Here is a 24,998-nt window from a genome sequence, read left to right on the forward strand (position 1 = left end):
TGGACAGACTTGAGGACTCTAATGAAGGAACAGTTCAAGCTGAAATGTACTCTAACTGGACAGACTTGAGGACTCTAATGAAGGAACAGTCCAAGCTGTAATGTAACTGGACAGACTTGAGGACTCTAATGAAGGAATAGTCCAAGCTGTAATGTAACTGGACAGCCTTGAGGACTCTAATGAAGGAACAGTCCAAGCTGTAATGTAACTGGACAGACTTGAGGACTCTAATGAAGGAACAGTCCAAGCTGTAATGTAACTGGACAGACTTGAGGACTCTAATGAAGGAACAGTCCAAGCTGTAATGTACTCTAACTTTTGTTGTGTTACAGCCTGAATTAAAAATGGATTAACTACAAATTCTCACCCATCTTCACACAATACCCCATAATGACAAAGTCAAAACATGAATGAAATACAGAAATATCTCATTTACATAAGTATTCACACCCCTGAGTAAATACTTTGTAGAAGCACTTTTGGCAGTGATTACAGCTGTGAGTCTTTCTTGGTAAGTCTCTAAGAACCTTCCAAACCTGGATTTACAACATTTGCCGATTGTTCTTTTCAAATTACTTCCAGCACAATGTCAAATTCATTGTTGATCATTGCTAGACAACCATTTCCAGGTCTTGCCATAGATATTCAAGTAGATTTAGGTCAAATCTGAAACTCGGCCACTCAGCAACATTTATTGTCTTCTTGGTAAGCAACTCCAGCGTAGATTTACGTTAGTATTGTGGAGTAACTACAATGTTGTTGGTCCCATCCTCAGTTTTCTCCTATCACAGCCATACAATTCTGTAACTGTTATAAAGTCACCATTGGCCTCATGGTGAAATCCATGAATGGTTTCCTTCTTCTCCGGCAACTTACTTAAGAAGGACGCTTGTATCTTTGTAGTGACTGGGTGTATTGATGCACCATCAAAAGTGTAATTAGTAACTTCACCATGCTCAAAGATATATTCAATGTATGCTTTTTTTTTATTTTTACCATCTACAAATAGTTGCCCTTCTTTGCAAGGCATTGGAAAACCTCCCTGATCTTTGTGGTTGAATCTGTGTTTGAAATTCACTGCTCGACTGAGGGACCTTACAGATAATTGTATATGTGGGGTACAGGGATGTGGTAATCATAAACAAAATCATGTTAAACACTATTATTGCACAGAGTGAATCCATGCACCATATTATGTGACTTGTTAAGCAAATGTACCACTCCTGAATGTATTTAGGCTTGCCATAACAAAGGGGTTGAATACAAGACATTTCAGCTTTTCATTTTGAATTAATCTAAATTAAATGAAAAACATAAATACACTTTGATATTATTGGGTATTATGTGTAGGTCAGTGACAAAATATCAAAATGCAGTCCATTTTAAATTCAGTCTGTAACACAACAAAATGTGGAAAAGGGGGTGTGAATACTTTCTGAAGACACTGTATTATACCCCTCGGGATAAGCTACTACTGCATTACTCCCATTACACGGGGAGGAAGGAACATTCAGAAATGAGAAAACAAATTTCATGCAATTCTACTCATTTAGCATTTTTTTTTATACATTTCATATAATTCTAGTCATTTTGCCATGAGATGGAAATAATATTTAGCAATTTGTTAACTCATTTTATGCAATTCTACTCATTTTGCCGAGGGACTGAGAGAAGATTTAGCAACTTTATGAGATCAAATCTAATTTTATTGGTCACATACACATGGTTAGCAGATGTTAATGCGAGGGTAGCGAAATGCTTGTCCTTCTAGTTCCGACAGTGCAGTGATATCTAACAAAAAATCTAAGATTTCCCCAACAACAACCTAATACACACAAATCTAAAGGAGTGAAAGAGAATATGTACATATAAGTATATGGATGAGCGATGGCCGAGCGGAATGGGGAAGGTGCAGAAGATGGTATAAAATACAGTATTTACATGTGATATGAGTAATGTAAGATATGTAAACATTATTAAAGTGGCATTATTTAAAGTGGCATTGTTTAAAGTGACTAGTGATCCATTTATTAAAGTGTCCAGTGATTGGGTCTCAATGTAGACGACAGCCTCTCTGAGTTAATGATTGCTGTTTAGCAGGTATTGTTTTTGTCCAGATGGGATGGGGCAGTGTGATTGCGTCGCCTGTGGACCTGTTGGGACGGCATGCAAACTGAAGTGGGTCTAGGGTGGCCAGTAAGGTGGAGGTGATATGATCCTTGACTAGTCTCTCAAAGTACTTCATGATGACAGAAGTGAGTGCTACGGGGCGGTAGTCATTTAGTTCAGTTATCTTTGCCTTCTTGGGTACAGAACACCCCAGCCAGCTGGTCTGCGCATGCAGACCAGAGGAACCGCGTCCTCTGTGACGCGGCCGTCTGGGCCAGCAGCCTTGCGAAAATTAACAAGTTTAAATGTTTTACTCACATCAGCCACAGAGAAGGAGAGCGAGGGGATGCAGTCTTTGTTAGCGAGCCGCGACGGTGGCACTGTTTTAACCTCAAAGCAGGCAAAGAAGGTGTTTATAGTTTGTCTGGAAGCGGGACGTCGGTGTCCATGACGTGGCTGTTTTTGTAGACCGTGATTTCCTGTAGACCCTGCCACATACATCTTATGTCTGAGCCGTTGAATTGCGACTCCACCTTGTCCCTGTACCGGCATTTCGCTTGTTTGATTGCTTGCGTAGGGAATAACTACACTGTTTATATTCAGCCATATTTCCAGATGTCTTTCCATGGTTAAATGCGTTGGATTGTGCTTTCAGTTTTGTTCGAATGCCGCCATCCATCCACGGTTTTAATAATCACTGTGGGTACAGCATCTCCAATGCACTCTTTATAAACACACTCACCGAGTCAGCAATGTTGTTCTCTGAGGCTGACCGGAACATATTCCAGTCCGCGTGATCAAAACAATCTTGAAGCGTGGCTTCCGATTGGTCAGACCAGCATTGAATGGTTCTCATCACTGGTACATCCTGTTTATGTTTATGCCTATAAGACGGGCCGAGCAAGATAGCGTTGTGGTCGGATTTGCCAAAGGGAGGGCGGAGGAATGGTATGCATCTTGCAAGTTAGAGTAGCAGTGGTCGATAGTCCACTGCTCAAAAAAATAAAGGGAACACTAAAATAACACATCCTAGATCTGAATGAATGAAATATTCTTATTAAATACTTTTTTCTTTACATAGTTGAATGTGCGGACAACAAAATCACACAAAAATGATCAATGGAAATAAAATGTATCAACCCATGGAGGTCTGGATTTGGAGTCACACTCAAAATTAAAGTGGAAAACCACACTACAGGCTGATCCAACTTTGATGTAATGTCCTTAAAACAAGTCAAAATGAGGCTCAGTAGTGTGTGTGGCCTCCACATGCCTGTATGACCTCCCTACAATGCCAAGGCATGCTCCTGATGTGGCGGATGGTCTCCTGAGGGATCTCCTCCCAGACCTGGACTAAAGCATCCGCCAACTCCTGGACAGTCTGTGGTGCAACGTGGCGTTGGTGGATGGAGCGAGACATGATGTCCCAGATGTGCTCAATTGGGGAACGGGCGGGCCAGTCCATAGCATCAATGCCTTCCTCTTGCAGGAACTGCTGACACACTCCAGCCACATGAGGTCTAGCATTGTCTTGCATTAGGAGGAACCCAGGGCCAACCGCACCAGCATATGGTCTCACAAGGGGTCTGAGGATCTCATCTCGGTACCTAATGGCAGTCAGGCTACCTCTGGCGAGCACATGGAGGGCTGTGCGGCCCCCCAAAGAAATGCCACCCCACACCATGACTGACTGTTAAGGGAATTTTTATCAATGATGACTAATAATGTATATATTTCAATCAGGACTGACTAGTTCAAATGCTATTATGTACTGTACATAATGAATTTTCTCTCTTGCTCCCATTCCCAATTGTATATAATATAGTCAGGAGTTTAGTAACAATGACGGTCTGTTCCTTTGTACAAATGAATGAACTATCTCCAGATGGCAGGGACGGACTATCTCCAGACTGTCTAGAATGCTGATTTACAATGACTGACCTTGGCTTCAGGCGAGGAGGGAAGGCTCGAGAACTATAGGGCCTCTCTACCCGTGTCATGAAGAGATAGAACATTTAGAAAACGCTGACGTCATTTTCAGTTTATAACCTGTGGAAAAATGTGTATGTACCAGTACTCTCTTGAATTAAACGCTGTTACCTGACTTTTAAGACCGGGGCTCTGTCCATTCTTATAAAAATATTGGGTCTTACAATCCCTTAGAATGCATTGACAGAGTATTTAATTCTGATTTGGGAAACAATACAGAGGAATTTAGAATTCCTTCAACACTGACCCACCGCCAAACCGGTCATGCTGGAGGATGTTGCAGGCAGCAGAACGTTCTCCACGGCGTCTCCAGACTGTCACATGTGCTCAGTGTGACCCTGCTTTAATCTGTGAAGAGCACAGGGCGCCAGTGGTGAATTTGCCAATCTTGGTATTCTCTGGCAAATGCCAAACGTCCTGCACAGTGTTGGGCTGTAAGCAAAACCCCCACCTGTGGACGTCGGGCCCTCATACCACCCTCATGGATTCTGTTTCTGACCGTTTGAGCAGACACATGCACATTTGTGGCCTGCTGGAGGTCATTTTGCAGGGCTCTGGCAATGCTCCTTGCACAAAGGCGGAGGTAGCGGTCCTGCTGCTGGGTTGTTGCCCTCCTACGGCCTCCTCCACGTCTCCTGATGTACTGGCCTGTCTCCTGGTAGCGCCTCCATGCTCTGGACACTACGCTAACAGACACAGCAAACCTTCTTGCCACAGCTCGCATTGATGTGCCATCCTGGATGAGCTGCACTACCTGAGCCACTTGTGTGGGTTGTAGACTCCGTCTCATGCTACCACTAGAGTGAAAGCACCGCCAGCATTCAAAAGTGACCAAAACATCAGCCAGGAAGCATAGGAACTGAGAAGTGGTCTGTGGTCCCCACCTGCAGAACCACTCCTTTATTGGGGGTGTCTTGCTAATTGCCTATAATTTCCACCTGTTGTCTATTCCATTTGCGCAACAGCATGTGACATGTATTGTCAATCAGTGTTGCTTCCTAAGTGGACAGTTTGATTTCACAGAAGTGTGATTGACTTGGAGTTATTGTGGTGTTTAAGTGTTCCCTTTATTTTTTGAGCAGTGTAGCCCTGCGAGTTGTGCAATCAATATGCTGATAGACTTTAGGTAGCCTTGTTCTCACATTTGCTTTGTTAAAATACCCATCCACAATAAATGCAGCCTCCGGATATATAGTTTGCAGTTTACATAGAATCCAGTGAAATTTTTTGAGGGCCATCTTGGTGTTCGCTTCAGGGGGAATGTACACAGCTGTGACTATAACTGACGAGAATTCTCTTGGTAGGTAAAATGGCCGGCATTTGATTGGTGAGCAAAAGCACTTGAGTTCCTGTATGTTGTTATGATTACACCATGAGTCGTTAATCATAAAATATACACCCCCACCCTTCCTCTTCTCAGAGAAGTGTTTATCTCTGTCGGTGTGATACATGGAGAAGCCCGGTGACTGTACCAATTCCAACAACATATCCAGAGAGAGCCATGTTTCCGTGAAACAGAGAATGTTACAATCTCTGATGTCTCTCTGGAAGGCAAACCTTGCTCGAATTTCGTCTACCTTGTTGTCAAGAGACTGGACATTGGCGAGTACTATACTCGGGAGCGGTGAGCGATGTGCACGTTTACGGAGCCGGACCAGAAGGCTGCTCCATCTGCCCCCTCTGCGGCGACATTGTTTTGGGTTGGCTACTGGGATCAGATCCACTGTCCTAGGTGGTGGTCCGAACAGAGGATCCACTTCGGGAAAGTCGTATTCCTGGTCGTAATATTGGTAAGTTGACGTTGCTCTTATATCCAATAGTTCTTCCCGGCTGTATGTAATAAGACTTAAGATTTCCTGGAGTAACTATGTAAGAAATAACACATAAAAAAAATACTCCATAGTTTCCTAAGAACGCGAAGCAAGGCGACCATCTCTGTCAGTGCCATTTAGCAGGATTACATTCATTTCTATTCATTTTACAATGAGACAGCAAGGAGATGTGGCAATTTTTTTACACAGAAGATGTAGCATTTTATAACTAATTATGTGCAATTCTACTCATTTTGCCATGGGATGGAGAGACGATTTTGGAATTTCACAAGAAATCTCATTCAATTTTACTCATTTTGCAATGGGGCGGGAGAGAAGATGTAGCAATTTTATAGCTAATTACATGCAATTCTACTCACTTTGCCATGGGGCAGAGAGAAGATTTAGCAAATGTATAACACATTTCATGTAATTTACTCATTTTGCCATGGAGAGGAGAAAAGATTTGGCAATTTTATAAATAATTGCATGCAATTTTACTAATTTTACAATGGAATGGAGAGAATATTTAGCAATTATTTTACTAATTTCTATTCATTTTACAACAGAGCAGAGAGAAGATTTAGCAATTTTATAAATAATTTCATGCAATTCTACTAATTTTGCCAACCGGTGAAGAGAAGACTGAAATTTTGTAGCAAATTTCATGTGATTCTACTCATGTGGCAATGAGGCAGAGAAAATATTTAGCAAATGTATAACTCATTTACAACAGAGCAGAGAGAAGATTTAGCAATTTTAGAAATAATTTCATGCAATTCTACTCATTTTGACATGGGGCCGAGAGAAAATTTTGCATATATTTTTTTGGGGGACAAATTTCATGCAATTCTACTAATTTTACCAAGGGCGGAGAGAAGATTTAGCAAATGTATAACTCATTTCATGCAATTCTTCCCATTTTGCCATGGGCGGAGAGAAGACAACAGTTTCATAAAAAATGTCATCGTAAGTCTACTAATTTTGTCATGGGCCAAAGAGAAGGTGTAGCAATTTTATAACTAATTATATACAATTCTACTCATTTTGCCATCCGGTGAAGAGAAGATTTAGCAATTTTGTAACAAATTTCATGCAATTCTACTCATTTTGCCATGGGGCCGAGAGAAGATTTAGCAATTGTATAACACATTTCATGCACTTCTACTCATTTTTCAACAGGATGGAGAGAAGACAACAGTTTTATATCAAATTTCATGCAATTCTACTCATTTTGCCATGGGGCTCAGAGAAGATCAATTTTCTAACACAATTCATGCAAAGAGAAGATGTAGCAATTATAGAACTAATTACATACGTTCTACTCATTTTGCCATCCGGTGAAGAGAAGATTGAGTAAATGTCTAATTTCATGCAATTCTACTCATATTGTCATGGGAAGGAGAGAAGATTTAGCAATTTTATGAATAATTAAATGCAATTTTACTAATTTTACAATGGAATGGAGAGAATTTGGAGAATGGAGAATATTGAGCTTTTTTTTTTTTTTTTTACTAATTTCATACAATTCTATTCATTTTACAATGGGATGGAGAGAAGATTTAGCTATTTAAAATATATATATGGAATTCTACTCGTTTTGACATGGGCTGAGAGAAGATTTTTGACTTTTTTAAACTAATTTCATGCAATTCTACAAATGTTGCCATCCGGTGAAGAGAAGACTTTTACATTTTATTGAAATTTCATGTGATTCTACTCATTTTGCAATGAGGCAGAGAGAAGATTTCGCAAATGTATAACTAATTTCATGCAATTCTACTCATTTTGCCATGTGCCGAGAGAAGATTTGGCAATTTTATAACACATTTCCTGCAATTCTACACATTTTGCCATAGGGTGGAGAGAAATATTAGCTATTTTTAATATGATATCCGAGTGAGATTGACTAACAAAATCAATTGGGGCCCCGCGGACAGTAATTTGAAGTTTAGATAGCTGACCGCTAGACTAATTTACCAATCTAAAAAATGCTAACTGACTTACAGTTTAGTGACTTTCAGTGACAGACATAACAAGAGAAAAACTGCTCATGCATAACCAAATTTAAAAATTGCACCTTGTGTATTCCACTATTCTAACTCGTAACAGTAAGATGAGCCCCCCACCCCCAAAAAACGTCTTCTAGTTGCCCAACCCTAATATAGGGAAAAGGGTGTCATTTGAATGAAGCCTCCCTAGTGCCTCACCAGGGGTCAAAGGCCGGCTGGCGTTTGGGATGGTTGGTCAAGGTGCTTCCGTCCACTGCCCCCCCTCCTGTCCCCCTGCTGCCCTGACCTCCGTTATCTGGCCGCGGGGACGGCACTGTGGAGCAACAACATAACAACATAGTAAACTCCACAAAACATCAGAGACACATAAGGAAGAAAACACTACAGGTTATAGATACATAGTAGAGGACTTCATCGGTCCAAAAATATGGACTCGTTGCGAAATGGACCTAGGGCTTTTCTACTCGAACCCAATATGCATAAATACATTTTCAAAATATAGAGACATGCTCCAAATGGAGCCAAGGATAACAATTCCGTATAGACTGGTCGGATCCAGATCCGATCCGAGTGAGGGAAGCAGCAGAAAAGTATTTTTAAAGCTACTTTATTAACCGGAGCTGATAAAAAGCTAGAGGCGGGTGGGAGAGGGAGAGTAGGGGAGAGTAGGGGGAAAGAGCAGGCAGGGTGGGGCCGTACCGTGAGTGAGTGACACAGGGTGCAGGGAGGGAGAGACTGCAACCAACCAACAAACAGACTCGAACTATAGTAGACTAATAACATATAGATCAAATTGTCACATTTGCCGAATACCGTGAAATGCTTACGTACTAGCCCTTAACCAACAATGCAGTTCAAGAAATAGAGTTAAGAAAATATTTACTAAATAAACTAAAGTAAGAAATGAAATAAAAGGTAACAAGAAAATTACATAAAAATAACGAGGCTATATACAGTGGGGCAAAAAAGTATTTAGTCAGCCAACAATTGTGCATGTTTTCCCACTTAAAAAGATGAGAGAGGCCTGTAATTTTCATCATAGGTACACTTCAACTATGACAGACAATATGAGAAGAAAATTTCCAGAAAATCACATTGTAGGATTTTTTATGAATTTATTTGCAAATTATGGTGGAAAATAAGTATTTGGTCACCTACAAACAAGCAAGATTTCTGGCTCTCACAGACCTGTAACTTCTTCTTTAAGAGGCTCCTCTGTCCTCCACTCGTTACCTGTATTAATGGCACCTGTTTGAACTTGTTATCAGTATAAAAGACACCTGTCCACAAGCTCAAACAGTCACACTCCAAACTCCACTATGGCCAAGACCAAAGAGCTGTCAAAGGACACCAGAAACAAAATTGTAGACCTGCACCAGGCTGGGAAGACTGAATCTGCAATAGGTAAGCAGCTTGGTTTGAAGAAATCAACTGTGGGAGCAATTATTAGGAAATGGAAGACATACAAGACCACTGATAATCTCCCTCGATCTGGGGCTCCACGCAAGATGATCACAAGAACGGTGAGCAAAAATCCCAGAACCACACGGGGGGACCTAGTGAATGACCTGCAGAGAGCTGGGACCAAAGTAACAAAGCCTACTATCAGTAACACACTACACCGCCAGTGACTCAAATCCTGCAGTGCCAGACGTGTCCCCCTGCTTAAACCAGTACATGTCCAGGCCCGTCTGCTAGAGAGTATTTGGATGATCCAGAAGAAGATTGGGAGAATGTCATATGGTCAGATGAAACCAAAATATAACTTTTTGGTAAAAACTCAACTCGTCGTGTTTGAAGGACAAAGAATGCTGAGTTGCATCCAAAGAATACCATACCTACTGTGAAGCATGGGGTTGGAAACATCATGCTTTGGGGCTGTTTTTCTGCAAAGGGACAAGGACGACTGATCCGTGTAAAGGAAAGAATGAATGGGGCCATGCATCGTGAGATTTTGAGTGAAAACCTCCTTCCATCAGCAAGGGCATTGACGATGAAACGTGGCTGGGTCTTTCAGCATGACAATGATCCCAAACACACCGTCCGGGAAACGAAGGAGTGGCTTCGTAAGAAGCATTTCAAGGTCTTGGAGTGGCCTAGCCAGTCTCCAGATCTCAACCCCATAGAAAATATTTGGAGGGAGTTGAAAGTCCGTAACATTTTCTAATAAGGTATCTGTAGTTTTACTCAAGTATGACAATTTGGTACTTTTCCACCACTGTGAAAATGTCAGTGAAGACACATGCCAGTTGGTCCGCGCATGCTTTGAGTATATGTCCTGGTCATCCGTCTGGCCCTGTGGCTTTGTGAATGCTGACCTGTTTAAAGGTCGTCGCTCACATCAGCTACGGAGAGCGTGATCACACAGTCGTCTGGAACAGCTGGTGCTCTCATGTATACTTCAGTGTTGCTGGTCACAAAACGAGCATAAACGGCACTTAGCACATCTGGTAGGCTCGCGTCACTGGGCAGCTAGCGGCTGTGTTTCCCTTTGTGGTCCGCAAAAGTTTACAAGCCTTGCCACATTCGACGAGCATCAGAGCCGGTGAAGTAGGATTCAATCTTAGTCCTGTATTGACACATTGCCTGTTTGATGGTTCGTCTGAGGGCATAGCGGGATTTCTTATAAACGTCCGGATTAGTGTCCCGCTACCTTGAAATCGGCAGCTCTAGCCTTTAACTCGGTGCGGATGTTGCCTGTAATCAATGGATTCGGGTTGGGATATGTACTTACGGTCACTGTGGGGACAACGTTGTTGATGCACTTACTAATGAAGCCAGCAACTGAGGTGGTGTACTCCTCAATAGCTTTGGATGAATACAGGAAAATATTGCAGTTTGTTCTAGCAAAACAGTCATGTAGCCTAGCATCTGCGTCATCTGACCACTTCCGTATTTCGTTTTAAGTCACACGTACCTCTATAGAAGCTGTAGCCCTGTGTATGTGCTAAGAGAGATAAGTCACATGTACCTCTATAGAAGCTGCCAACCCTCCTGGGCATGGACTCACTGTAGATGATGCGGTTTTCTTTAGAAGAGACTCCGTCCTCTGGGTGCTGTTCATGGAACATCCCCACCTGGACAGGGTTATGGATAGGACACAGAAAGGAGGCCAGAGTCAGACAGACAGACACAGAGTAGGCTTGAAAGACTGACTGGAAAAATATGAAAACTTCTAATTAGTAACATGTTGATAAAACTATATCTGGTATCATGATGGTAACATTATCCTAGAAGCGTGTTGATAGCATTCTCCCAGGCAGAGACGTGGTACAGTATCTACTATAATCTTTTATTTATTTAATTTTATTTAACTAGACAAGTCAGTTAAGAACACATTTTTATTTACAATGACGGCCTACCCGGGCCAAACCCTAACCAGTACGACGCTGGGCCATTTGTGCGCTGCCATATTGGCCTCCCAATCACAGCCAGTTGTGATACAGCCTGGAATCGAACCAGGGTCTGCAGTGCCTTAGACCGTTGCACCACTCGGGAGCCCCCCAATCTAAGGTACAGTATCTACCATGATTTCATAAGTGGTACAGTATCTACCCTGATCTAATAAGAGGTATACTATCTATCATGTTATAATTAGAGGTACAGTATTGTCATGACTCTCCTGTAAAGATCTGAAGGAGCAGGTTACAGTGGGTCCGCTCTATAGTGCCCTCTCTCTCCCTCAGAGGGGGAGAGGGGTGAAGTTGGCCGTTTTTTACGGTCATAAATACCTTGTAGAAACTCTGCCTTTGGGCTCTGCAGGATTGAGGGGAAAGAAACCTCTTTGTTACAAGGAGATTCCTCCCGCCAAAACAGTAACATCAAAAGGTTGAATAATGAAACAATATTTCTGTAATCCAAACAGTTGGAATGGTCCGTGGGTACCGAAACACCAATTATGTCAGATCAGTTGTTGTTTTGTGATCTCATTAAGAATGGTATAACCACATAACTGTATCTCAATGTGTATATTTCCCAGTTATCAGATTGTAACGACGTGCGCTGAGAGTTGGGAAACAAGTTCAGGGAGTGTTAAGGGATTTTTGATCAATAATGACTAATTATGTATACATTTCAATCAGGACTGACTAATCAGAATACTATTATGTTACTGTATAGATGTATGAATTTTCTTTTAACCCAAGTACTGAATATAATGTGTGTAAATATAATCAAGAAGTAGAACAATGACTGTCTGTTCCTTGGTAGAAATGAATGAACTTATAGCCAGACTGGCTAGAATGCTTATCTACACAGGCAGACCTTGGCTTGCGTCGTAAATTATCTTAGTAGGGAGAGACGATGTGGGAAGGCTTGAGATCTATATAGCCATTGTACTGCTGGTTGATGAGACGGGGTGTTACGAAAACTAATGACGTCATTTTCAGTTTATAATCTGTGGTAAACTGTATCATGTTCAGTACTCTCGAAAATAAACGCAGCTGGTTGATATTTGAGACTGGTCTCTGTCCATTTTATACAAATAAGAGTCTTACAAATTCTTAGGAATTGACAGAGTGTTTCATTTTATTGGGTATTAAAACATAGAGGAATATAATTCCTGTAACAGGGAGTGAGTGCTTTAATAAATAAACGGAACATAATACAAAACAAGAAACTCGAACAGCACACAGACATGAAATAGAAACAATGACACCTGGGGAAGGAACCAAAGAGTGACATGTATAGGGAAGGTAATCAGGGAAGTGATGGGAGTCCAGGTGAGTCTGACGACATGCAGGAGCGCATAGCAATGGTGACAGTTGTGCGCCATTATGAACAGCCTGGTGACCTAGAGGCCGTAGAGGGAGCAAATGTGACACAGATTTACATCTAAATGTTCTGGATCTTATATGATTAAATATGAAACTATTTGCGAAAAGATTAAATGTGATGTTAGCCTTCTAAATGGGAATTGTTTTTCATATAAAAGTTTTAACCAGTCAGTGACCACATCCACGTGAGCACAGACATTACGTTGACATCATGGAATGCCCCCTTTGCCAGAGTATATAAAAGGACTCGCTTACAAAATGTACATTTGACCAGGGAACATGAGAAAGCAGTCCACACTCTGAAATGGTTGCCATTTCAATGGAGACCAGTTATGTGAAACGCCAGCTGAATATGTTACAAATGGTGAAGAAATGTAAATCTCTATAGACCTGTACATTGCCGGGTTGCTACGGGCATGTAAAATGGTTCTAGCTCTACAATAGACCAGCGTAACCGACAGCATGAGCTGAAAGGTACAAAATGGTTAGAAACTCTGAAACTCTCTCTCGAAGAAGAAGAAAAGACTACACAGGAACATTCAGTCTGCAGTAAACTTGACCGAAGACTAGAAGACAAAGAACAATTTACTCTCACCACTATAGATACCCCTATTCTAATGGACAGAACCCGCTGAACATTGGGGGTTAGACCTCTGGAGGAACCAATCTCACAGACACTCCGAACCCTACTACAACTACAAAGGACATGGTGACTTCTTGTGGACAACCAGAGGCTTTCTGTCAAATTACTCCCCGTAGATGGATTGAGTGTTTTCAAGAGAGAGACAGCAAAGACATACACATGTAAATATGTACATTGCAATTCTTTCGAATGAGCGGAGTTCATGTGCAAGGTATCCACATTTCCATGAGCATAGTTATCAGCTGTCTGTACGACTTTGTCTCTCCCTTTCCCTCTCTTTTGAATCTGCCATTTTGTGTAACAAAATCTAATAAGAGGTACATTATCTATCAAGATATAATTAGAGATGCAGCATCTACCATTATCTAATTAGAGGTACAGTATCTACCATGATCAAATAAGAGGTATATTATCTTTCAAGGTCTAATTTGAGGTACAGCATCTAGCATTATTGAATTAGAGATACCTACCATTATCTAGTTAGAGGTACGTTATGCAATGATCTAATTAGAGATACAGTATCTACCACAATCTAATTAGAGCTATCAACAATGATCTTATTAGAGGTACATTATCTACCATGATCTAATTAGAGGTATCTACAGTAACTACCATGATCTATTAGGAGGTACATTATCTATCAATAACTAATTAGAGTTACAGTATATACCTTGATCTAATTAGAGGTACAGTATTTGCCATGATCTACTAAGACGTACAGTATATACCATGATATAATTAGAGGTACAGCATCTACCATGATCTAATTAGAGGTACAGTATTTACCATGATCTAATTAGAGGTACAACATCTACCATTATCTAATTAGAGGTACAGTATCTACCATTATCTAATTAGAGGTATCTACCATGATCTAATTAGAGGTACGGGGCCTACCTTTATCTAATTAGAGGTACCTACCATGATCTAATTAGAGGTATCTACCATGATCTAATTAGAGGTGCAGTATTTGCCATTATCTAATTAGAGGCATCTGCCATGATCTAATTAGAGGTACAGTATCTACCATTATCTAATTAGAGGTACATTATCTACCATGATCTAATTAGAGGTACAGTATCTACCATGCGCTAATTAGATGTACAGAATCTACCATGATCTAATTAAAGGTATAGTATCTACCACAATCAAATGAAAGGTATGAACCATGATCAAACTAGAGGTACAGATCTACCATGTTCTAATTAGAGGTAGAGTATCTAACATGACCTAGTTAGAGGTACAGTATCTACCATGATCTAATTAGAGGTATCTACCATTATCTAATTAGAGGTATCGAACATTATCTAATTTGACGTGCAGTATCTAACATTATCTAATTTGATATACAGTATCTACCATTATCTAAATAGAGTTACAACATCTACCATGATCATATTAGAGATATCTACCATGATCTAATTAGAGGCACAGTATCTGCCATGATCTAATTAGAGGTACTGTATCTACCATCATCTAGTTAGAGGTACATTATGCCATGATATAATTAGAGGTACAGTATCTAACATGATCTAATTAGAGGTACATTACACCATGATCTAATTAGAGGTGCAGTATCTACCATGATATAAGAGGTACATCATCTACCATGATATAGTTACAGAATTTACAATGATCAAATTAAAGATACAGTATCTACCACAATCTAATGAAAGTTATATACCATGATCAAATTAGAGGTACAGTATCTACCATGTTCTATTTAGAGGTACAGTATCTACCATGATCTAATTAGAGGTATTTGATTTGATATCTTATTAGAGGTACATTATATATACAAACGTATGTGGACACCCCTTCACCCCTGCTATTTCAGCCACACCTGTTGCTGACAGGTGTATAAAATCGAACACACAGCCATGCAATCTCAATAGACAAACATTGGCAGTAGAATGGCCTTACTGAAGAGCTCAGTGTCTTTCAAAGTGGCACGGCCATAGGATGAAACCTTTCTCAACAAGTCAGTTTATCAAATTTCTGCCCTGCTAGAGCTGCCCCGGTCAACTGTAAGTGATGTTATTGTGAAGTGGAAACGTTTAGCAGCAACAACGGCTCAGCCGTGGAGTGAATGGGACCGGCGAGCTCACAGAACATGACCGCTGAGTGCTGAAGAGCGTAGCGTGTAAATATAATCTGTCCTCGGCTGCAACACTCACTACCAACTTCCAAACTGTCAGCACAAGACCTGTTCGTCGGGACCTTAATGAAATGGTTTGCCATGGCTGAGCAGTCGCATACAAGCCTAAGATCACCATGTGCAATGTCAAGTGTCGGCTGTAGTGGTGTAAAGCTCGCCCCCATTGGACTCTGGAGCCGTGGAAACGCGTTCTCTGGAAAGATGAATCATGCTTCATCTGGCAGTCCGACGGGCTAATCTAGGTTTGGCGGATGCTAGGAGAATACTACCTGCCCCAACGTATAGTGCCAATGGTAAAGTTTGGTGGAGGAGGAACAATGGTCTGGGGCTGTTTTTCATGGTTCGGGCTAGGGCCTCTAGTTCCAGTGAAGGGTATTTTTAATGCTACAGCGTACAATGACTTTCTAGACGATAACAATGCCCCCATGCAGAAAGCAAGGTCCATACAGAAAGGGTTTGTCAAGATCAGTTTGGAAGAACTTCACTGGCCTGCATTGAGCCCTGACCTCATCCCCACCAAACACCTTTGGGATGAATTGGAATGCCGACTGCGAGCCAGGCCTAATCGCCCAATGTCAGAGCCCAACCTCACAACGCCTCTCCCCTATTTGACCTAGATAGTTTGTGTGTATGCATTGATATGTAGGCTACGTGTGCCTTTTTAAAGAATGTATGTAGTTCGGTCTTTGAGCTGTTCTTGTCTATTGAAGTTCTGTATTATGTAATTCTGTATTATGTTTCATGTTTTGTGTGGACCCCAGGAAGAGTAGCTGCTGCTTTTGCAACAGCTAATGGGGATACAAAAAAAATAAAAAATAAAAACTTGTGGCTGAATGGAAGCAAGTCCCTGCAGCAATGTTCCTACACCTAGTGGAAATCCTTCCCAGAAGAGTGGAGGCTGTTATAGCAGCAAAGAGGGGCCCAACCCCATATTAATGCCCATGATTTTGGAACGAGATGTTCGATGAGCAGATGTCCACATACATTTGGTCATGTAGTGTATCTACCATGATCTCTCGCAGAGCAATGGACCTTAGAAAGACATCTAGCTGCAACACTGAATTTCTAGAGGACTATGGCCTAAATATTGAATTATTCAGAGCAAAGCAAAGCCAACAGAGAAAGTGAAGCAGCGACAGGCAGGCAGGCAGGCAGGCAGGCAGCCAGGCAGGCAGGCAGACAGACCTACCTCATTTGCACACACTGTATATAGACTTTTCTACTGTTTTATTGATTGTGTGTTTTGTTTACTCCATGTGTAACTCCGTGTTGTTGTTTGTGTCACACTGCTTTGCTTTATCTTGGCCAGGTCGCAGTTGTAAATGAGAACTTGTTCTCAACTAGCCTACCTGGTTAAATAAAGGTGAAATAAATAAATAAAATGTACATATTACTTCAATTAGCCCGACTAACCGGAGCCCCCGCACATTGGCTACCCGGACTATCTGCATTCTGTCACGCCAACCCCTCTTTTACGCTGCTGCTGCTCTCTGTTTACCATATATGGATAGTCACTTTAACCATACATATTTGTATTTAAAAAAAAAAAATGCAACCTTTATTTAACCAGGCAAGTCAGTTAAGAACAAATTCTTGACGGCCTAGGAACGGTGGGTTAACTGCCTGTTCAGGGGCAGAATGACAGATTTGTACCTTGTCAGCTCGGGGGTTTGAACTTGCAACGTTTCGGTCACTAGTCCAATGCTCTAACCACTAGGCTACCCTTGCCTCAATTAGCCCAACTAACCGGTGCCTGTATAAAGCCTCGTTACTGTATATAGCCTCGCTACTGTTATTTTCACTGTCTTTTAACTGTTGTTTTTATTTCTTTACTTATCTAGTCTTTACCTAATACCTTTTTTATTCTTAAAAAATGCACTGTTGGTTAGCCTGTAAAGCCTGTAAATAAGAATTTCACTGTAACTGTTTGATTCGGGCACGTGACACAAACTGTGAATTGATCCTCCAAGAGCTTCTTGCTGCCAAGGGAACGCCTGACAGCTTGAAAGACGTTTTAGACACTACAGTGAAAATGGTTAACTTTGCTAAAGCAAGGCCCCTGAACTCGTGTATTTTCTGCATTATGCAATATGGGCAGCGACCATGTAACACTTTTACAAAATACAGAAGTTAGAGCTTTTTTCTGTCTGCATTATCAAGGACAACACACAGGTCTTTCCATCATTGTATGATTTTTTTGTGTGCAAATGAACTCAAGCTTACGGACAATGTCAAATGTGATATAGCGACGCACCTGAGTGAGCTTGGTGCGCAATTAAGCAGGTACTTTCCTGAAACGGACGACACAAACAACTGGATTCGTTATCCCTCTCATGCTCTTCCTCCAGTCCACTTACTGATATCTGAACAAGAGAGCCTCATCGAAATTGCAACAAGCGGTTCTGTGAAAATGTTATTTAATCAGAAGCCACTGCCAGATTTCTGGATAGGGCTGTGCTCAAGGGTTTCTTGCCTTGGCAAATCTCATTGTTAAGACAATGATGCCGTTTGCAACCATGTACCTATGTGAGAGTGGATTCTCAGCCCTCACTAGCATGAAAACTAAATACAGGCACAGACTGTGTGTGGAAAATGATTTAAGACAGACTCTCTTCAATACAACCCAACATTGCAGAATTATGTGCATCCTTTCAAGCACACCCTTCTCATTAACCTGTGGTAAGTTATTCACCATCTTTGATGAACAAATAAGGTTTTATATGCAAGATGTTGATTGTTGTTGATTATTATTATTTGTGCCCTGGTCCTATAAGACCTCATTGTCCCTTCCCGTGAGCCGGGTTGTGACAGAAACTCACACTCATTCTTATTTTTAATAAATGTATCGTATAGTGTGTGGAAGGCTTACAATGATGGCAAAAAAACAACATTTGAGAGTGCGACCCTGGTGCTAGAGGGGGTCCACAGCTGGCGGTTGAATGTTTGAAGGGGTACGGGACTATAAAAAGTTTGTGAACCACTGCCCTAGAGCACACACAAAACTATACATACCTCTGTCTAAACATCAGCTGTCAATGAGCTGAGAGACATCTCAGACTTTCATATCTATTGGGTGAAATACCATAGTGTGCCATCACAGCAGCAAGATTTGTGACGTGTTGCCACAAGGGCAACCAGTGAAGAACAAACACCATTGTAAATACAATATACAATATTTACGTTTATTTATTTTCCCTTTTGTACATTAACTAGGTAAAGCTCTGCATTATCTCAGTTTACTGGTCACGATGGCAACACCCACCCGTAGCATGCACTCCAGCAGGTGTATCTCACTGATCATCCCTAAAGCCAACACCTAATTTGTCCGCCTTTCCTTCCAGTTCTCTGCTGCCTGTGACTGGAACAAATTGCAAAAATCGTTGAAGTTGGAGACTTTTATCTCCCTCACCAAACTTTAAACATCTGCTATCTGAGCAGCTAACCGATCGCTGCAGCTGTACATAGTCTATCGGTAAATAGCCCACCCAATTTACCTACCTCATCCCCGTACTGTTTTTATTTATTTACTTTTCTGCTCTTTTGCACACCAGTATCACTCCAGTGTTAATCTGCTAAATTGTAATTATTCACCTACCTCCTCATGCCTTTTGCACACAATGTATATACAGTGCCTTGCGAAAGTATTCGGCCCCCTTGAACTTTGCGACCTTTTGCCACATTTCAGGCTTCAAACATAAAGATATAAAACTGTATTTTTTTGTGAAGAATCAACAACAAGTGGGACACAATCATGAAGTGGAACAACATTTATTGGATATTTCAAACTTTTTTAACAAATCAAAAACTGAAAAATTGGGCGTGCAAAATTATTCAGCCCCTTTACTTTCAGTGCAGCAAACTCTCTCCAGAAGTTCAGTGAGGATCTCTGAATGATCCAATGTTGACCTAAATGACTAATGATGATAAATACAATCCACCTGTGTGTAATCAAGTCTCCGTATAAATGCACTGCACTGTGATAGTCTCAGAGGTCCGTTAAAAGCGCAGAGAGCATCATGAAGAACAAGGAACACATCAGGCAAGTCCGAGATACTGTTGTGAAGAAGTTTAAAGCCGGATTTGGATACAAAAAGATTTCCCAAGCTTTAAACATCCCAAGGAGCACTGTGCAAGCGATAATATTGAAATGGAAGGAGTATCAGACCACTGCAAATCTACCAAGACCTGGCCGTCCCTCTAAACTTTCAGTTCATACAAGGAGAAGACTGATCAGAGATGCAGCCAAGAGGCCCATGATCACTCTGGGTGAACTGCAGAGATCTACAGCTGAGGTGGGAGACTCTGTCCATAGGACAACAATCAGTCGTATATTGCACAAATCTGGCCTTTATGGAAGAGTGGCAAGAAGAAAGCCATTTCTTAAAGATATCCATAAAAAGTGTTGTTTAAAGTTTGCCACAAGCCACCTGGGAGACACACCAAACATGTGGAAGAAGGTGCTCTGGTCAGATGAAACCAAAATTTAACTTTTTGGCAACAATGCAAAACGTTATGTTTGGCGTAAAAGCAACACAGCTCATCACCCTGAACACACCATCCCCACTGTCAAACATGGTGGTGGCAACATCATGGTTTGGGCCTGCTTTTCTTCAGCAGGGACAGGGAAGATGGTTAAAATTGATGGGAAAATGGATGGAGCCAAATACAGGACCATTCTGGAAGAAAACCTGATGGAGTCTGCAAAAGACCTGAGACTGGGACGGAGATTTGTCTTCCAACAAGACAATGATCCAAAACATAAAGCAAAATCTACAATGGAATGGTTCAAAAATAAACATATCCAGGTGTTAGAATGGCCAAGTCAAAGTCCAGACCTGAATCCAATCGAGAATCTGTGGAAAGAACTGAAAACCGCTGTTCACAAATGCTCTCCATCCAACCTCACTGAGCTCGAGCTGTTTTGCAAGGAGGAATGGGAAAAAATGTCAGTCTCTCGATGTGCAAAACTGATAGAGACATACCCCAAGCGACTTACAGCTGTAATTGCAGCAAAAGGTGGCGCTACAAAGTATTAACTTAAGGGGGCTGAATAATTTTGTTTTTGATTTGTTAAAAAAGTTTTAAATATCCAATAAATGTCGTTCCACTTCATGATTGTGTCTCACTTGTTGTTGATTCTTCACAAAAAAATACAGTTTTATATCTTTATGTTTGAAGCCTGAAATGTGGCAAAAGGTCGCAAAGTTCAAGGGGGCCGAATACTTTCGCAAGGCACTGTAGACTCTTAAAAAATGTTTTTTAAACTTTTTTTCCTACTATGTTATTGACTTGTTTATTGTTTACTCCATGTGTAACTCTGTGTTGTTGTCTGTTCACACTGCTATGCTTTATCTTGGCCAGGTCGCAGTTGTAAATGAGAACTTGTTCTCAACTAGCCTACCTGGTTAAATAAAGGTGAAATAAAAAAATTAAAAAAAGATTTGCACATAATATTACATTTGCAATGTCTTTATTATTTTGGAACTTTTGTGAGTGTAATGTTTACCATTAATTGTTATTGTTAACTTAACTTTTGATAATTATCTATTTCACTTGCTTTGGCAATGTAAATATATGTTTCCCATGCCAATAAAGCCCCTTAACAAAGAGAGAGAGAGAGGCCTTAAATTGAATTGAAATTGAGAGGGAGGGAGGGAGGGAGGGAGGGAGGGAGGGAGGGAGGGAGGGAGAGAGATAGAGGGAGAGAGAGAGAGAGGGAGAGAGAGAGAGAGAGAGAGAGAGAGAGAGAGAAATGTTGATGGGAGTAGGATCTAACATTTCGGACCTCAGTGCTTTTCTGTCTCTGAGTGTGAAATAAGTTGGTGTTGTCCCTCGTTGAGTCCCTAATAGGTGGTCTGGTGTGGGGGGTCGCCTAACTGAGTGCCGGGCCCTCACTGCTCTGTAGCTGATGGAGAGACAGAGAGACAGACAGAGAGCAGGAAGCATGGATGAGTCTTTACACAGAGTTAGAGCAGCAGACACACTGGAGAATAGGTTATACATTATAGTTGTGACTATATTAGGTTTTCAGCCAGCAATGCATGTAAAAGTAAATTTTTCCCCTAGTCATTTCCCAGTCAATCTCCATATTACGCAACAAAATTAGGCACACCGATTGAGAACTAAATTCCCTAAATGGTCAGCAGATGGCGCTATCCACTCGCTAGTTTTCTTGCTGGAAGGATGCATTCTTCTGTAGGGATTCTCTAAGAAGACATTTAAGAAATTCTACTAAGTTGTCAACAATGACACTTAGAGATAGACTACATATCAGAAGTGCCTTCCATTTGAATATCCGAGAAAGGTGTTGTTGATATTTTCTCTGCTATCTTTTACAGCAAAGAATGAAGGTAAAGCTAACTAAATTAACTAAATGACATGGGGGCTAACAGGCTAATATTTAATTTTTGTTGAAGGAGAAACAGAAAAAGTAGACAGAATTAGGATTACAGATCATACAGTCTTATTCAAAGTGAGAAATGCAGCATGTCCTCATTGGAGATCTATCTGTTCTATGTACAGAGCTGTAACGCAAAACTGAAACCTAGACACTTTCTCCTCTGCTAGCAACAGTACCTAAGCCATATTCAAAATTGAATTCAAGCCATATAGCCTAAATTATTGAAATTGTATCTGTTTTGTTAGTTGCTAGCTGGCTAGCCAGGCTCCCGGGTTCACGTCTTGTCCGAGCAGCCCACGTATGGCACAAGTATGCTAGCTGGCTAGCTAAGTTGTTGTACCTTGACATTTGTGACCCTCAACACACTTCTTTTGTTCAATTATCTCAGCCAGTCACAATTAAATTCAAGGCAGATGAACTATCTAACAGGCATGGGCTCTCCATCGTACGTAGCTAGCTAGTTAGCTAATCAAAACAATGCTCTTAAATGACATATAATAGCATAATGCCGTGACAGTTTCATCAAACGTTAGTAGAATGTTATAGCGATGTCTGTGCTTACCATGATCGTCGGTATTAGCTACTCTTTGGCCATATCTCCAATATTATTTTGAGTCTCATCACAAAATCATACACAAGTGTCAAGGCAATGTTGTTTTGCACTAAGATGGCTGTTCACTGATGTTGCAGTATCTTAGCCTGATTTATCCTGACTTTCTGGAAATTGTGTAATCAGAGCCAGTTCCAGGCATAAGTGACATAAGCAGTCGCTTAGGGCCCCCGACCCAAAACATGTAAAAGAAAAAGAGGAACTCAGTGGGCTCAACTTACTATTGAAAGTAAGAATAGTAGATGTTATGTCTGTCACTGACAGTCACTCAATTAGCCATGTCAGCTAACAATTGTTGGATTGCTAGTTAGTCTAGCCAGATGTCTAATCTTGTCGCAATCATGACCAAAAACCAACTGGGCACGCAGGGCATGTGTCCAGTTGCCCTGACCTCCCCGGACCCTGACCTCAAGGGGGCCCGGTGAATAATCTGTCGCTCTGAATAAGAGTGTCTGCTGAATGGGCTTTCGAGTGGCGCAGCGGTCTAAGGCACTGCATTTCAGTTGTCATGACTCTCTCTCCTTGGTCAGGATCAAAGGTGCCAGATAAGCTTGGCACATTTCTGAAGATAGCCAGACCCCTCTCTCCCACAGAAGAGGGAATGGGGGATGGCTATGACGGTGTTGACACCTTAACACTGGGTCGTAATTTAAGCAGAAGGAAACTTTCCCTCTCTGCCTTTGAGTATCCACCAAAGGAATGTTTTGTCTAGAGAGTGTGTGGCCGGCTTAAAAACTCTAACGTCAAAAGATTGGACATTGAAACATTATTTCTAACATAAAGAATGTGGGAAATGGTCGGTGGGGATTTAAAGAATAATCCACATTCCAGTTGTCAGGTTTGCATCTAAATGTTGTATAAAATATATGATTAAGTATAACAATACTTTTGTGAGATAATGGCTTTTCATATAAACCTGTGCTCAATCAGTAACCACGCCCACGTGAGCACAGACATTGTGTCGGCGTGATGGAACGCCCCTTTAGCCAGAGTGTTTAAAAGGACTTGCTAACAAAATTTACATCAGACCAAAACATGTCGGGTTCCTGCTGGCGTGTAAAATGGTCGGGTGCTGAATCCTAAATAATCAACCATTGAGACCAGATAGGGTGGAGCGGTGGCTACACGGCTGAAAATGGTGAGACCAAGCAGATGGACAGTGTAAGCCGGATGTCACAAATGGTTAAAACTACAAGACCAAAAAGACGTGAGAACGTGGTCCACATGATTAAATGGTTTAAACTTTACAGACCAGCCGGCGTACAACGCGAGCTGACCATTACGAAATGGTTAGAAGCTCTGAAACTCCCAACACAAGTGAAGAAGGTAAAGACTAGAGACTGCAGCTGTACATGTAAAGTAGTCTAGAACTTTGACTAAAGTCACAAGGGTGACAGATCCCTCTTACCACCGTGTGGTACACCTGAAGTATCCATTCTAACGGACACTCCAAGACCAAAAGCTCTACTACAAAGTACATTGTGACTTCTTGTGGACAAGTCTTACATCCCTCGATAACTTCACCATAGGACCCATCGAGTTCAACAGAGAGATGGCAAAGACATCTACATGTAAATATATACACTGCATTTCTTATCCAAATGAGCGGTCGTAAATGTGTAAAGTATTCTTATTCCAGTGAGTGTAGCTTCCAAATGTATGTACAATAAGTTGACTCCTTGTCTCTCCTTCTCCTTACCTACCCCTCCATTTACATTGTGTAACCAAACAGTCGTGCTTTTGTTAGTCCACTAGGGACCTGTTTTCATTGTATTATGTTAGTAATCAATAACCTATACCGTGTGTGTGTTCTGTGTGATGATTTTGTTAGTTAGTAAATAAATAATTAAGCCAATTTGTGTATCTTCTATTTCATCAATTAGGTTAGGGTTCTTGCAGATATCCAAGGAGTATGTGACATTCAGAAAGACTGATATGAGGTAATAATAATGAATAAGTGACTTATTGAGATATATATCTATATATCTTAGAGTTTAAGTTGGGAGATAGTAACTCGTTAAACCATTTTTCCCGTGGTGCCCCAAATTCCTAATTAGTTAATTTTTACATGATTAATTTAATCTAATAACAATTAAACATAGTAGGTAATTATTAGATGAATAACAGTCATCAGATTAATGATAGTCATGTTACGACACAGTGAAAGAGGTGTCACTACAGTCCCTGGTTTGAATCCAGGCCGTATCACATCCGGCCGTGATTGGGAGTCCCATAGGGTGGCGCACAATTGGCCCAGCGTCGTCCGGGCGTGGCCGGGGTAGGCCGTCATTGTAAATAAGAATTTGTTCTTAACTGACTTGCCTAGTTAAAAAAAAGGATAAATAAAAATGTAAAAAGTATGCAATGTCAAATGTAGGTGGGGGGCCCCCAACCAAAGGGCCCACAAACTTCTAGAGCCGACCGTGTAATTCATAAACAACTTCGCTATTGAAATGCATGCAGCAGGTGATGAGACCAGTTCCAGAAAGTA

General features: G+C 41.1%; 1 protein-coding gene across 5 annotated transcripts in view; it reads right to left on the reverse strand.

The window, feature by feature from the left end:
* Window positions 1-24,998, reverse strand: part of LOC110523943 (cyclin-dependent kinase-like 5) — a 185,318-nt gene that overhangs the window by 37,417 nt on the left and 122,903 nt on the right. For 3 of the 5 annotated variants that reach the window (XM_036980806.2, XM_090210801.1, XM_090211609.1), the window contains exons 13-14: window positions 10,893-10,998; window positions 8,120-8,234 (exon numbers count right to left, since the gene is read on the reverse strand). In XM_036980806.2, coding sequence (XP_036836701.2) covers window positions 8,120-8,234; window positions 10,893-10,998 — 221 coding nt within the window. The remainder of the gene's footprint in view (window positions 1-8,119; window positions 8,235-10,892; window positions 10,999-24,998) is intronic. The other 2 variants (XR_016489292.1, XR_016489228.1) reach the window with 1 other exon arrangement.

Source organism: Oncorhynchus mykiss, chromosome 1, assembly GCF_057628025.1.
Source record: "Oncorhynchus mykiss isolate SJ-2025 chromosome 1, ASM5762802v1, whole genome shotgun sequence".
NCBI classification, from domain to species: Eukaryota; Metazoa; Chordata; class Actinopteri; order Salmoniformes; family Salmonidae; genus Oncorhynchus; species Oncorhynchus mykiss.